This window comes from Canis lupus, chromosome 16, assembly GCF_003254725.2.
Source record: "Canis lupus dingo isolate Sandy chromosome 16, ASM325472v2, whole genome shotgun sequence".
Taxonomy (NCBI): Eukaryota; Metazoa; Chordata; class Mammalia; order Carnivora; family Canidae; genus Canis; species Canis lupus.
The window spans coordinates 20,424,404-20,439,189 of NC_064258.1; the positions used below are offsets into that span (position 1 = coordinate 20,424,404).

General features: G+C 50.2%; 1 protein-coding gene and 1 long non-coding RNA gene across 9 annotated transcripts in view; one reads left to right on the forward strand and one right to left on the reverse strand.

The window, feature by feature from the left end:
• The window catches only part of LMBR1 (limb development membrane protein 1), a 146,582-nt gene extending 144,930 nt beyond the window's left edge, over window positions 1-1,652 (reverse strand). For 7 of the 8 annotated variants that reach the window (XR_003138965.3, XM_025451563.3, XM_025451614.3 and 4 more), the window contains exon 1: window positions 1,447-1,652. Coding sequence is in view for 6 of the 8 variants with exons in the window: in XM_025451563.3 (XP_025307348.1) it covers window positions 1,447-1,512 (66 nt within the window). In the remaining 2 variants the exon portion in view is untranslated. Of the gene's footprint in view, window positions 1-898; window positions 921-1,446 lie in introns of those variants that run through there. The other variant, XM_025451624.3, reaches the window with a different exon arrangement.
• Window positions 184-11,439, forward strand: LOC118350908 (uncharacterized). Its single transcript, XR_004805602.2, has 4 exons — window positions 184-932; window positions 6,460-6,501; window positions 6,600-6,860; window positions 10,521-11,439. It is a non-coding gene; the product is annotated as an uncharacterized LOC118350908 (long non-coding RNA).
• Window positions 11,440-14,786: the final 3,347 nt, after the last annotated feature.

The window sequence follows — 14,786 nt, forward strand, 5'->3', positions numbered from 1 at the left end:
CATGGATTACAAAATTAACCTGACAATTATAGTTACCCAATTCATGACAAAGGTCGTATGTGCTAAAGTGACAGGACATCCAGATGGAAAAAAACGACTCCTACCTCAAAACACACACAAAATAAATTCCAGATGAACTGCAGCTCTAAATGGGAAGAGTAAATCAGAGAATATCTTCATAATCTTGGAGTAGGCACAGATTTCTTAAACAGGACATAGGAAAGTACCGACCATATAAGAAAATTTTTTGATCAAGTGAACCATATAAAAATTAAGAGAAAAAAAATTAGGAATTTCTGCTCATCGGAGGATATCGAGTAGTTTAAGCACCCACAAAATGGAAAAAACACAAAAACATTTTCAATACATATACCTGACCAAGGTATCATATTCAATATATAAAGAAATCGCGCAGGTCAATATTTAAAGAGATTAGAAGGAGAATTTAAAAATGGGGGAAAGATTTGAAGACGCTTCACAACAGAGTTCCAATGACCCTAAGTCTATGACGAGGTACTCAAATTCATTCATCAGGGAAGCGCAAATGCTCTTCCTAGGCAACAAACAGGATGACACGCTGACTACAACGGCTTGCGTCTAGAAAAGCACAGAAATGCCAGGTGTGCGTACGTTAGAGAAGCGAGCGACGCCGCCGCCGAGGAGCGGTCCCCAGCCGTCCCCAGCGCCCCGCTCCCCGGCGCGGTCCCGCACACCCCGGAAACGCCCACAGCGGCCGCAGCCCGAGCCTCAAACCAGCGAGGGCGCCCGTCCCGCCACAGCCACGCACGCGCCGCCCCAGGACGGCTCCGTCCTCCAGGTGACGGCTCGGCAGCGGGATCCTCCACTCCCCACACCCAGGGCCGCGGCAAGAGGCGACCGTCCGGCCGACCGTCTCTACCTGCCCCCAGGCTGCGGCCGACGAGCACGAGCAGGTGAGCCTCGGCAGGTGCGGGGCCCCGAGGCCGGCGGCAGGACCCAACGGGGAACCGGAGCAGCCGCCCCGCAGCACCGCGGCCCGGGCCCACACCGCCGCTCTCCCCACCCCTACGGCGCGGGGCGGGGGGTCTGAGAGCCGCCGGGGCCACCAGCCGGGCGGCCGACGCTCGGCTCTGCACCCGGGCGCCGGGAGGGCCCGCAGGCTCGCGGGTCTGCGGGGCCGGCGTCCGCCCCCCGCTCCGACGCGGGCGCCGAGGGGACGGCGCGGGCGACCGCCTCGGGCGCTCCTCCCCGCGCGGAGGTCAGCTCGCCCGACGGCGCGGCGCCCCCCGAGCTCCGGGGCCGCGGGGGCGGCGTGTGGCCCGCACGAAGGGGGAGGGGCGCGGCGGGGGCGTGGCCGAGGGCGAGACCTGGGCACGGGGCGTGGGGGGCCGCCAGCGCGCTCGGGCAGGGGCGCGGGAGGCGGGGAGGGCCCGGGGCCTCGGGGGCGGGGGGCGGGGGCCGGCTCACCGTGGACTCCCGCACTTGGCTGTGGAAGTGCTGCTCCCGCGCCGACACCTCGTCCTGCCCTTCCATCCTCCCTCATGCCCGCCGCCGCGCCGCCCGCGTCCGCGCGCTCCGCCGCACCATCGCCCGCCGGCCGGGGACGGGAGCCGACTGACAGCGGGCCGCCGCAGGGTGGGCGACCGCGACCCCCGCCGCCGCCTCAGCCGCCGCCTCAGGCAAAGCCGCTCGGGCTGCGGAGGGCGGGCGCGGGGCGGGGCCGGGGCGGGACCTGACGTCAGAGGAAGGCGCTTCACGTCAGAGGAGCGCGCCGCGGCGTCTGCGAACGGGAGCCGCCGAGGGGCGGGACCTACCGGGGTGGGAGGCGGGGCCACGCCCCACGCCCCCAGGAAGTGGAGGCCTGAGCTCGGCTGTGAGGACCAGTCCCGATCCGGGTGGGGACGCGGCGGCGGTTTGTACCTCCCTCAGGGCTAACAGGCGGGCAGCCGGCCACAGTCTCGGTGCAGTCGTTCCCCGCAGAAAGGAATCATCGTGGCCCGGCACCCGGTCCCTGGCACGGAGCACTCAACACCCGGTTCCGGGCAGGGTGCACCCAGCACCCGGTCCTGGCCTGGAGCACTCAGCACCCAGTCTCTGACACGCAGCGCCCAGCTCCTGGTCCCTGGATGATGGCACACAGCGCTCAGCACAGGGCAGAGTCACGCAGGAGGTTTCCCAGGGAAACCTGCGCTCTGCTAAAGCCAGTCCAAGGCCAGGAGGAGTCGCCTCGGACACGTGTTGAGTGAACCCCTGGAAAGCTGGCCTCTGCGGATCTAAGTGGTTTCCCTACCTGGAAAATGTAGATAGCCCTGAAGGTGAGGCTCTTGCCAAATCCATAAAGTCATCCTCCCTGTCCTTGGGGTGTTCTATGACCTTCCCGAGACCCTGCACAGCACGTTTAGATTAGGTACATCCAAACACACAAAGTAATTCATCCTCTTTGTATATGAAGTATCTTATTTTGGATTTTTGCCATGAAACTGGGTTTGAAGGAATATTTATTCTACTTTTGGATTTATTTGGCTATAAAGAAGTCATTTAAATTGCTATGGTCTATGTGACCTTTGTCATCTCTGAGAAGTAAGGAAAAATAGAAATTGCTTTCAAAGTATTTTAATAATATATGTGAATTTAGATTCTTTGGTATCTTTTGCAATTTTGAGTTAAAAAATTTTTTCATGACTAAAAAACTTTTTTCTGATGGTGTCCAAAAAGCTCGTCAACCCCATATGCTATGCCTACAATGCATTACACTGTAGATTGTTGGTAGTGGGAGGACTCAGAACTTGAGGTTTGGTTTGAGGGAGTGCCCCTGCTGCCATAGCTGATAAGAAACCAGGAATGCTTCCAACTGCTTAAATTCAATGTTCACTTTTATTTTTAAAATGACTCAACCCATGGGGATCCCAGGGTGGCTCAGTGGTTTGGCGCCTGCCTTTGGCCCAAGGCGTAATCTTGGAGTCCCGGGATCGAGTCCCATGTTGGACTCCCTGCATGGAGCCTGCTTCTCCCTCTACCTGTGTCCCTGCCTCTCTCTGTGTGTCTCTCATGAATAAATAAATAAAATATTAAAAAATAATAAAATGACTCAGCCCAAAAGAGCCAGGAAAAGACACAGTATCTGAGTCTGTTTTTCTAGACACCCGTGTTCTGAGAGCTGGGTTAAATACTTGCCCAAAATGGTCTGCAAAATTTCTGGGTTCGTCTCTCCAAATCAGAGGCAGATTTGAAGATGTATGACATTTAGATGTGTTCCAGAAAGTGGATGCATGCATTTCTGCTCTTTCTAACCCAACCTCCAAGCATCTAGACCTTTCTGTTTCCTTTAGCCCTTAGCCCAGGGTAGGAGACTTCCCAAAGGCCAGAACTCACCCCTCCCTATATATTCTCCCCCATGACTTATGGCTTTGCCCCTCCTTCCATCAAGAAGTGGTATTTATTTTCCAACCCCTTGAATCTGGACCTGAACAGGTAACTTGCTTTGGCCAAAAAAAAAAAAAAAAAAGTAGAAAATATGAAACTGCTTGGAAAAGTTGTTGTGCATCAGGGCTTGTCCCTTCTTGCCACCCTGGGCGTCCTCCAACTGCTACTGCGCAAATAAGCCCCAATAGTCTAGAGACAGGGATCCCAGTTTTCTCTGTCACCCAAGCTGACACACTCCTTTTTCTGCATCCCTCTAAAACAAATCTTCCCAAAACATAGGTTCTCTCCCCTGCTCAATACACTGCAATGCAGTTCTTCTCTCTAACTGTAGAAGAAAATTAAACTCCTTAACTTCGCATTCAAGACCTTGACTTTGGGGCCCTACCCCGCCCTTCCAGAGTCCTCCCCACTTCATTCCCTGCCGAGCCCTTTGCTACAGCCTGGCTTCCTCCTCTCTCCAACCTGAAATGCCGAGGCCCAGCCCCTTCACCAATTCCTACTTTTCAGAGTCAGTGCTACCTCTCTCAGTGTTCACACCAGGATCTTCCTTCTCAGAAAGGGGATCCCTCGAGCGCTGCTGGTGGGAATGCAGGCTGGTGCAGCCACTCTGGAGAATAGGGTGGAGGTTCCTCATAAAGTTAAACACAGAGCTACCCTACAACCCAGCAATTGTACTACCGAGTATTTATCCAAAGGATACAAACATAGTGATCCAAAGTGATCCATAGTGATCCCCTGTACCCCAATATTCACAGCAGCAATGTCCACAATAGCCAAACTGTGGAAGGAGCCCAGAGCTCCATTGACTGATGAATCGATAAAGAAGATTTGGTATATATACAATGGAATATTATTCAGCCATCTAAAAGAATGAAATCGTGCCATTTATATCGACATGGATGGAGCTAGAGGGTATTGGAGCTGAGTGAAATAAGTCAGAGAAAGACAATTATATGATCTCACTCATATGTGGAATTAAAGAAACAAAACAGGATCATAGGGGAAGGGAGGGAAAAATAAAACAAGACGAAATCAGAGAGGGAAACAAACCATGAGAGACTTAATCCTAGGAACAGGGTCACTGGAGGGGTGGGGTTGGGAGGTGGGGTCACTGGAGTATGGGCATGCAGGAGGACACATGATGGGATGAGCACTGGGTGTTATATCAGACTGATGAATCCCTGACCTCCAACTCTGAAACCAGTAATACACTATGTGTTAATTAATTGAATTTAAATTAAATAATTAAATTAAAAGAACTTTCTTCTCCACAAAGTCTTTCCTGATGATTCCAGTCTCTTCATTTGTTCATCTCTTCAACTGTGGGGACATGATGGAAAGAAGACTTCAGGGGGCACCTGGGGGGAGGGGGCTCTGTCGGTGGAGCATCTGCCTTTGGCTCAAGTCATGACCCTGGGGTGGTGGGATGGAGCCCCACACGGGGTGGGGGGAAGTGTTCCCTGCTCAGCAGGGAGTCTGCTTCTCCCGCTCCCTCTGCTGCTCCCCTTGCTCATGCTCTCTCTTTCAAGTAAATAAATAAAATCGGAAGGAAGGAAGGAAGGAGGGAAGGAAGGGAGGGAGGGAGGAAGGAAGGAAAGCAGACTATTTCAGTGTCTGCTCTCACAGAGCTTACAATCCAGGGGTAAAACAGAAACCTTACAGAGGTTACGCTCCTAGCCATTCCTTTGGCCCTCAGCACACACATACTTGTATCTGTGTCTATCCATAGTCAATGTATAAGCTCCGTAAGGTCTAGAGCAACTTTTCTTGCATCTTGTAAGCATCCGTGTACTTCCTGCAATACCTCATAGAATGCCTTGCACAAAGTAGACACCCAGCAAATATTACTTGGTCAGTAGGTTGGTTGCCCTAAGAAATTTCCCAGACTTCTTCACACTTCAGTATGGCTTAAAATTTCTACACCGATGTAAATAATTGTGTGGGCATTGTTAGTGCTTCCAGGATTCCAGTTCAGATGTCCATGGTTGAAGACACTGCTTGTTACTCTGTTCTCTGGTTTCGTACACATCGTGTCTTTCAAACTGCTAAAATTCCAGATAATTCCCTCCGCTTCATTAGGCCTTGCTTTGCTTTTCTTGGTCACAATGAAATCAAAGTTTTAAGATATAAGGTGACAGAGACAATTTTATTAACTTCTTTATATACCCTATGCAAAACTAAGCCAAGCAATATTCAGATATAACCTGTGATCCTTCCAGCCTCTTTCAGAGGTGAAATTTTTCTTTTTCTCTTAGCCAAATACAGCAAGATATCTGAACAAGCAAAAGTCTAGAGATAGCCCAGCTATCCATCCACAGTGAGATGGGTAAATAAACTGAGATGTGTTCATGCAATGGACACTGGGGTAAAAAAAAATCAATGAACTACAGCTGCAAACAACAATATGGACAAATCTCTGAAACAGTGAAACAGTGTTAAGCAAAAGGAAGACAGAACAATGCATACAGTATGATTCCATCTGAAGCTCCATGCAAAACAAAACAAGGTATTATGTAGGACACAGATGCAAAACAGAACTATCATTACATAGGGATACAAACATGCAGTAGAACTGTAGCGAAAGGAGGAAGGATGAACTTCCAGAAAGGAAGAGCAAAGCACAGAATGGTGGGGGGTGGGCGGTGTGTGGGGGCTGCAGAGGTAACTGTGCTCACTACTAAGACTTGCCACAACCTGGACCCTGATCCCACAGGACTCCCATCACAGCACTGCAGTGGGCCTCTCTAGTTGGCGGAGCCTGGACCAGGTGGCTACACCTGAGCTACAAAGGAATGTGATATTTTCAGCTTCTTTTGTGGGAGAAAATCCCTGCCTCACAGTATAGGGAATTGTCATGATGCAGAAAGGGACTTCTGATATGATTCAGCCAAAAGGAATTATGTGGTCCAAATACAAAGTCCTCTGGGGAACAAGCATGCACAAAGTATAAAATTTAGACTTTCTAAAGGGACAAATGGACTTTAGGGTTTTGCTAAGTGATAAGCAGGCAGTGATGTGCTGGAGACCAGCTCTCAAACACCCCTTGTTAATTTTTAGGTATTTTGCAAGCTGATTGTTAACTACAACTGTTATTTCAAGGTAAGTTATATAAACATACATTCAAATTATATTTTTGAAAGGTAGCAAATATTCAAAATCCATCCTGTCCTAATTATTTTATTGCATTTTACCATCAGCTGTGCTCGTAAAGTTACTGAAATGTACAGCAGTGTGCCACTCCTTCAATGACCTCACTTTGGAAGCTGGCATCAGTCCTGGTGGAAGAATTTGCACCTTGGAAATCAGAAAACGACACAAATCAGGGCCGGTTTCCCTCCCTCTTGTAGAGCAGTTATTAGCTGGAGCAAACCATGAGAGCTGCCAAAGTTTTGGAAAGCACCTAAATGAAGATTTTCCATTTGGGGAGCTAACGTCAACCAACCAGCTGATCAAAGTTAGTATCCTTTAAGGGAAATTGAGGAGAACGAGATGGTCACCCCAGTGGCTGATCATACCAGGTGTCTGGAGAGCTGGAAGGCTCCTACAGGGAAAATAGGATTTTCTCAGGAAAAAAATTCTGAACCCATGAGAGGACAGCCAGGTTTAGAAACATCCATTACTTCATACTGAGTAGAGTTCACCAGCGGTTTGTGTGGATGCACAAAATAGATGCATCGTTCCTCTCCCAGGAGAGGCAGCAAGCACAGGCACAGGTGCAAGAGGGGACAGGCATCGTGGGGGTTTCTTAGTCTCAGGGAGCTGCCATAACAGAGCACCCGGCCTGGGCGAACTAACAATCTTGATTCCTCATAGCCCTGGAGGTTAGGGGTCTGCCTCAAAGGTGCCAGCAGGGCTGTGGACCCCTCAGGCTCTCTCCTTGACATGTGGACAGCTATCTCCTCCGTGTCGTCACATGGCCATCCCCTGTGTGTCTGTGTCTCATCTCCTCTTATGAGGACATGGGCCACACTGACTTGGAACCCTCCCTATGACCTCATTTAACTAAATCATCTCTTGGTGTTTTTTTTTTGTTTTGTTTTGTTTTGTTGAGAGAGAGAGAGAGACAGAGAGAGGAGCCAGGGGATGGAGAGAGGGAGAAAGAGAGGAGAATCCCAAGCAGGCTCCACATCCAGTGCAGAGCCCGATGTGGGCCTCGATCTTATAACCCTAATATCATGACCTGAACTGAAATCAAGAGTCAGACACAAGCCATCGAGCCACCCAGGTGCTCCAACTTACCTGTTTGAAGACCCCTCCCAAATAGCGTCACTCTCTGAAGTCCTGGGATCAGGATGTTCACATGTGAATTTTGAGGGACACAATTCCACCCCAAAAAGGGAGTGTGTTTCAGTTCTCTTCTGACTGCCTGCTTTCCTCAGGGAAACAAGCAGCAAGGTCATCCTCCAGAGGTAAGAATGTGGTATTTGAGGTCCTGAGAGAGAAAAGGTATGACAGAGTCACCAGGGGACAGGTGGGGGGTGGACAGAGTCACAGGGAGTGGGGAGTAGTGGACAGAGTCACCAGGGGCGGGCAGGGATGGACGGAGGCCCTGGGGGCAGGCAGGATTGACGAGGAAAACCACATCATTTGGGGCAGCACTAAGCTGTAGCTTGGGCGTGGATCTCAGCCCCGTGCCGGCAGCAGACCCCAGCATCCACCTGCCCCCTCTGCCTGGGAGCCCCCGGGCCTTGCTTTCCAGTTCTTGTGTTCAATGCTCGCCAATGTTTGTTAACATCGGTAGATGAACCGCTCCTTTGAGACCTAGCTGGGGTAATGCTTACAAAGAGTGTCAGACCTCCGAGGAGTGGGCTGGAATGCCAGCCTCAGCACTCCTGGTTGCAGGGTTTGGGGCAAGTTACGGATCTGCTTTGTCCCTCTGTCTTCTCACCTGGAAAAAATCTGGGAAGAACGACAAGGCTTAAAAGGCATGGTTACTGCACAGAAATGCCTCATCCACAAAGTGTAAAGGCACCCAGCAGCTAGCTGTCATCGTCGTCGTCACCTGAAAAACCAGGACTGAGCATGGATTGTGCTGACATCGGCATATTAGGTTATGTATCCATGAAATCGTCACAAATTTCAAGGACATTCATGGCAAACTTCTCCTCAGGGGATCAAAGATGAAAAGGATGCTCAGAATGGAAGAGAGGAGTTTGAATTTGCCAAGATATTGCATGGCTGTAGCATCCAAGGATTGAAACCGGTGAGAACCATCCAGAGGAGATGAAGGGATGCAGACCTGGAGTGCCCGGTGGGGTGGGGGCGGTGATTACTGGCAATCAGGGAAATCTAAGCCCACAGAAAAAAACAGCCCCTCCTCCACCTGCCTGTCAGCCCTTGCTGTCAGCTTCTGATTTGGGCAAGATTCTGTCTGAGGTGAGTCCCACGGCTTTCATCCACCCGCTAACTCTCACTGAAGTGTGAATAAAGGATCAAGGCTGCTGGCTCAGGAAAGGGGAACAGGGACGTGAGGAATTCATGTGCAGGAAGAATTGGGCCTTATTCACCCAGTGCACTGTCAGCTCGGTGTCGTGTGAGTCCCCAGCTCCTCACCCTATGCCACAAGAAGGCGGGACCCACTAAATCCCAAGACAACACACCTGTACACACCTGTATCCCCCCCATACACACACACACACACACACACACACACATCTGATCTCTGACTCAGAGGAGGCACACATTCTCAGCTAGGTGTACATCGAGGGGCAGAGAGCGAAACAGCAATGGGGACAACCGCCTGGGCTGACGACATGGGAGGAAAACAAGGAGGAGACAGGACACGCCAAGGCCCAATGGGGATGAATCAGAACCGGGCAGGTTCTTGGACTCACCCTGGACGGGGTTCTGCGGAGAATACCTGCTGGCATGAACACATCCCTGCCCCGCTGAAACTGACCCATCAGCGGGGGCGGAGAGGAGAAAGCAAGCCCTCCTCTGGCCCAAAACCAAGGTGCAGAAACTGAAGGAGACATCGTTGGCTTGCAGAGCCAGCTCTAGAAGTGCTCAGGAGAAGGGTTGCTGACCTTACACATTTCATGATAGCTGTTTGATTATTTTGCCTACAGAAAAAAGAAGGAAATGATGAGGAGAGTATACTTAAGAAGTATGCCTTTCTCACCTGCCCCTCAGATCCGATCTCTGAGCACCACCAGGGGGGTAAGCGTCTCCAGCCGCTCCTCCCACACACATGCAACTGTTCATTACACAGCCGAGACCTACTTTGCCACTGGGTCCTTTAATTCGACAACACATCTTGGCTATCGAACCACATTGGCATGTAGACTCTGTTTCAGACTTCTCACCGCTTCATTAACTCCATTGACTAGTACTTTTTACATTGATCAATCTCGTCTTAGGTGGATAGACATCCAGATTGTTTTTTTTTTAATTTTCTAGTCTTATCTAAACTATGCTATATGGCATACCCCTTGTACATGTATTTTTGCTCACTTGTTAGGAGTTTCGGGGGCAAGCGGGCCACTGGAGAGAATTGCCCCGGTTTGCTCTGGATGCAGCCACGGCAGCCCAGGTGCTGTCAGAAGAGGCCACAGGGGCCCGGGGCTCCCCAGGGGGACCTGGGAGGGGCAGAGCCATTGCTGGCGGGGAAGGGAATGGATCACATTTTGAGTCTCCCCTTGCCACCAGACCTGGGGAGGGAGATTAACTGGGGGGACCTTGGGAAATTCACCCAGGGGAACGCAGACCTCATCCAGGCCCCCTCAGGGCTGCCACTAGTGGGACAAGCCCACTGAGGGTAAATTAAGTCAACAATGCCCAGGAAGGAGGGGTCAGTGGGGTCTCTCTCTCTCTCTCTCTCTCTCTCTCTCTCTTGCCTACTCCAATGGCTTTGGAAAACACCTACTTAGCCCCTGAGAGCCCAGGCCACCCGCTTGAGAACTGGGCCTGGGAGGAAGAAGTGGCAGCAGGAGGGGTACAATCCAGGTTCACAGTCACAGCCATTCATCCCGGTACAAGAACCAAGGCCCCCCTGTCAGCTATAACATCACAGGCATGAGGCAGGCACCTCTGCCAAGTGTCGCTTAGGGAGCTAGAGAGGCTTATCTAGGTAGCTTGAAATGCTGACAAAAATACCTTCCTTACCTTTCACGCTCCAGAGCTGTGGCATGCCTAAACATCCTGCTAATGTTCCTCTTTTACGGTCTTTTTAACCCGATTTTCGAGTGAGCATCATATAATCACTCTACCGGGGAAGTGAGTTTGATAATCTCCATGGCATAACCATCAACGGCGAGCTAGAGACTTCGGTCGGAGCACCCTGCATCCTCGCACATGTGCTCGACCCGGAGCTGACAGCAAGTGCCCTGGACCCAAGTGTCGCCATCGGGCGGCCAAACCAAGGGACTACTCGCCCATCGTCGTTGGGGACACCGTAGGTTTTGGGAGAAACTGCACTCTGCAGGACACAGAAGCATTACTCCATCACTCAAGTCTTGCTCATCCTTCTGGAAAGGTTTCTTTGACCATAAAACATCAAGACAAGAGCACAAACAACACGTGTGCTTGAGAGCCCACGTTGCTGTCTGCTTTAACCTGATGTGTGGCGCAGCCAGTGTCCTCACTGTCGTTGTTTGTGTATCTGTGTGTGTGTCTTGTCTCCGGCAGCATCAGCTGTCCAAGGGCAGGGGCCCCTGTAATTCTCTCCCAGGCGCTGCTGAGGGTACCCTGGGCTGCGTCGGGAGGTTGGTTGTAGACAATGGCTCACCGGTTACAGGAGGCACAGACGCCTCCCAATGCCTGGCTTGCTCACCTCATCAAGAAATCTTCGTGAGAGATGCCTTGGGGGTGCTCAGTGGGTGAGTGTCTGCCCTCAGCTCAGAGCGTGACTCCAGGGTCCTGGGATCCAGTCCTACATCAGGCTCCCTGCAGGGAGCCTGCTTCTCCCTCTGCCTGTGTCTCTGCCTTTCTGTGCCTCTCATGAATCAATAAAGAAAATCTTTTAAATAAATAAAAAAGAGAAATCTTCAAGTGAGGCAAAATGCCCTCCAAGGTGTACACTTAGAAATTCAAGGGGGATCCCTGGGTGGCTCAGTGGCTTAGCACCTGCCTTTGGCCCAAGGTGTGATCCTGTAGTCCTGGGATCCAGTCCCACATCTGGCTCCCTGCATGGAGCCTGCCTCTGCCTCTGTGTGTGTGTGTGTGTGTGTGTGTGTGTGTGTCATAAAAAAATAAAATATTTAAAAAAATGTAAAAAGAGAAATTCAAAACATGAAACACACACACACACCAAGCCCTCGTTTGGAAGATGCTGCTGGTGGGAAACCGTTATTAGCCTGCTGGATGTGTAATGGGAGTGGGGTGCCCCTAGGCTTGCAGCGTCACAGTGTCACAAACAGTAATGGGAGGTGGGAGGTGGGGATCCGCCCAGGGACCAAGGCTGGCACCTGGGCTGCAGCCTCACTCCCCCACCTCCCACCTGCCTGCCACTAGTCCTGAGCTGGGACTCTGAGGAAGCAGCCCTGTGGCACTGGGACAGGGTGGAGCTAGGGGGCAGTCGTGCTACACAAGCCGCTCTGGACACAGCACCCTCAGCCTGCAGCCGCCTGGGAACTTGAGACTTGCGGCCTCCAGAGCCCAGAGTCCCCCTGTCTTCCTTCATCGCTGGGGTCCCAAGGCTTTGAGCACAGGAACCTATCACAAATCAGAGTCCTGGCATATTTTGGACCAAAGGTGATGCTATCCATCCTGCTAACCTTTATACTTCATTGTTCCTTACTAGTGGCAGATCTTAGGGCAAAATCTCATACTGGAATCAGCAGTTGATGTTACAGAGAAGGAAGTTGAGGCTGGGAGGGATCAAGGCTCAGCACACACTATCTACCATCTACGGGGTCTTGTCCCAGCACAGGCTGGGCAGCCTGGCCCTCTGCCCTCCTAGTCACCCCATGGGCTCCGCCTGTGAGCCAAGCCCAGCCAACTGCCCCTGGGGAATAGGTCTCGCTGTGGGATTGCCTCCCAGCTGGGCCTGAACTGCCCAGCACTAAGACCACTCTGCCTTTAGGTGGTATTTGGTAGCCCACGAAACACATGTTCCTCATTATTTACATTCACAATAGCCCCCCAACATAAACTAGGGTAATGGGCAGCCCAGGTGGCTCAGCAGTTTAGTGCCACCTTCAGCCCAGGGTGTGATCCTGGAGACCCAGGATCAAGTCCCACGTCAGGCTTCCTGCATGGAGCCTGCTTCTCCCTCTGCCTGTGTCTCTGCCTCTCTCTCTCTCTCTGTCTCTCATGAGTAAATAAATAAATAAAATCTTTAAAAATAAAAAATAAACTAGGGTTATCATCCCTTTGCAACAGATGAGGAATCTGAAGTATAAGGTGAATAGCACACCCAGGCTGGAGCAGGGCATGAGCCCTAGAGGCAGCTCTGAATTCCTGACCTCTCGTTCCCAAGCCCAGAGCCCTCAGTGAAGCACCCCACCCTAGGCCAATCCAAGAGAAAAGGAGGGAACGGGAGGTGGGGGTGGGGGGTGCATGGACGTAGGTGGATACAGATAGGGTTGTAGAGACAGATGCCACTGTGCTGTGGCTATGGATCTCAAGATCATAAACCTAGTTACGGTCATTAATATGCTATGACTATCAATCTGGCCCTGGTGACGGAAGCAGAGGTAGATAAATAGTTGTAGATAGACATTGAAGAGATGGGGCAGATACAAAGTGCCCCTTTGAGCTGAGACCAAATTAAAATTCTAATATGCAACTACAAAGCCCAAGTCGAGAGAGGTGGCTCCTGGCTTCCTTAGGTCCACAGACCTCCTTCTTGAAGGGACGGATTGCATGGAGTTCAGGATTGCTGGTTCTGTACGCTGAGAAGCATGATAAAATTTCCCTTTCTCTTGCTCATCAAAATCAACATTCTACATAGTCAGAAAATTTGGGAGCTTCCTGGGACAGTGTGGGAGACCAGTTTATAAATAGTTCTACTTTTGTCTTTACATATGCAAGGATAGAAGGGAAATTTAAAAAAATAACAGTAAAAATATTTGTTATGTGCTTTACTATTCTAAAATTAAATTATAATTTAGAAGCTTCGATACATTTCTAACTGTGCTAGATTTTAAGGTAATTATGTGTCTCTTCAGTAATATATTTGCTATCAACTTATTCTATAAAAGGATTGCTTGTGAATTCAAAATTATTTTTAGATTTATAGCCCTTTCAAGTGAAAAAGGGGTTTTTCAGAAATACTTCCGATTTCCAATGTCTGGTGAATCTTCCATTTGCCATCAATAATGCCTCCTACAGAAATCCTCCTTCATATAAATCCAGCCTGACATTCCTATAATGCACAGTGCAAGAGAGTGCTCTTAGGGCAAGAAATAATATCTGTGTGAATTATATTAGGCCAGCCTGTGGAAAACATTCATCCCGCAATTTATGAATTCAGATGCTCCCAGAACATGCTTTGGTATTCTACAGAGATGTAGGTGTTTTCATTTTCCTTGGCTGCCTTGATAAATGTTTATTGTGGGCACTGTGAAAACTGCTGATCTGGAAAAACACTTTGGTACTCATTTGTTTGCCTGCCTCTAATGTTTATTACTCACATTATCAAAATTGTACAGCTCAATTATGCTGCCTCAGGTTGTTTTGTGGTGGTGATTTTTCCAGCAGCATCTGTTGAAGCCTCGATGTCCGGCTACTGCTGCACGTCTGCTGGGCTGGGTCTATCCTGGTGGAGCATGGAGAGGGCAGGCAGCAGAGGTCCCACTGCAGACACTGTAGCATTCAATGACCTGTTACTTTACATTGCTTCTTGCGCTGTGCATTATGTTGCCTGTGGTATATGGTGTTCTATTGTCCAGAGACCGTACAGCCATGGTTGCAATGCAGAAAAAAATAATTTTGTGTGGATTGAGGATAGAGTAAGTGTTTGGGCTAAATGATACACACTGTACACACTGCCTACATTCAGTTGCTAGTCTCCTCACTGTCATTTTATCATGAAAATATGGGGCTTGAGGGGGCGCTTAGGTGGCTCACCTGGTTAAGCATCCAACTCTTGATTTCAACTCAGGTCATGATCTCAGGGCAGTGGGATCGAGTCCCATGTTGAGCTCCACACTCAGTGGAGAGTCTGCTTGAGACTCTCTCTCTCTCAAAAATAAATCTTTAAAATATATATGGGGTTTGATTGATTCATTTGGTTGTTTTAAAAGTTAAAGTGTAAAAAAAAAAAAAAAAAAAAAAACAAAAAACAAAAAAAAGTTAAAGTCTAGGGCAGCCCTGGGGGCACAGCGGTTTAGTGCCGCCTGCAGGCCGGGGTGTGATCCTGGAGACCCGGGATTGAGTTCCACATCGGGCTCCCTGCATGGGGCCTGCTTCTCCCTCTGCTTGTGTCTCTGCCTCTCTCTCTC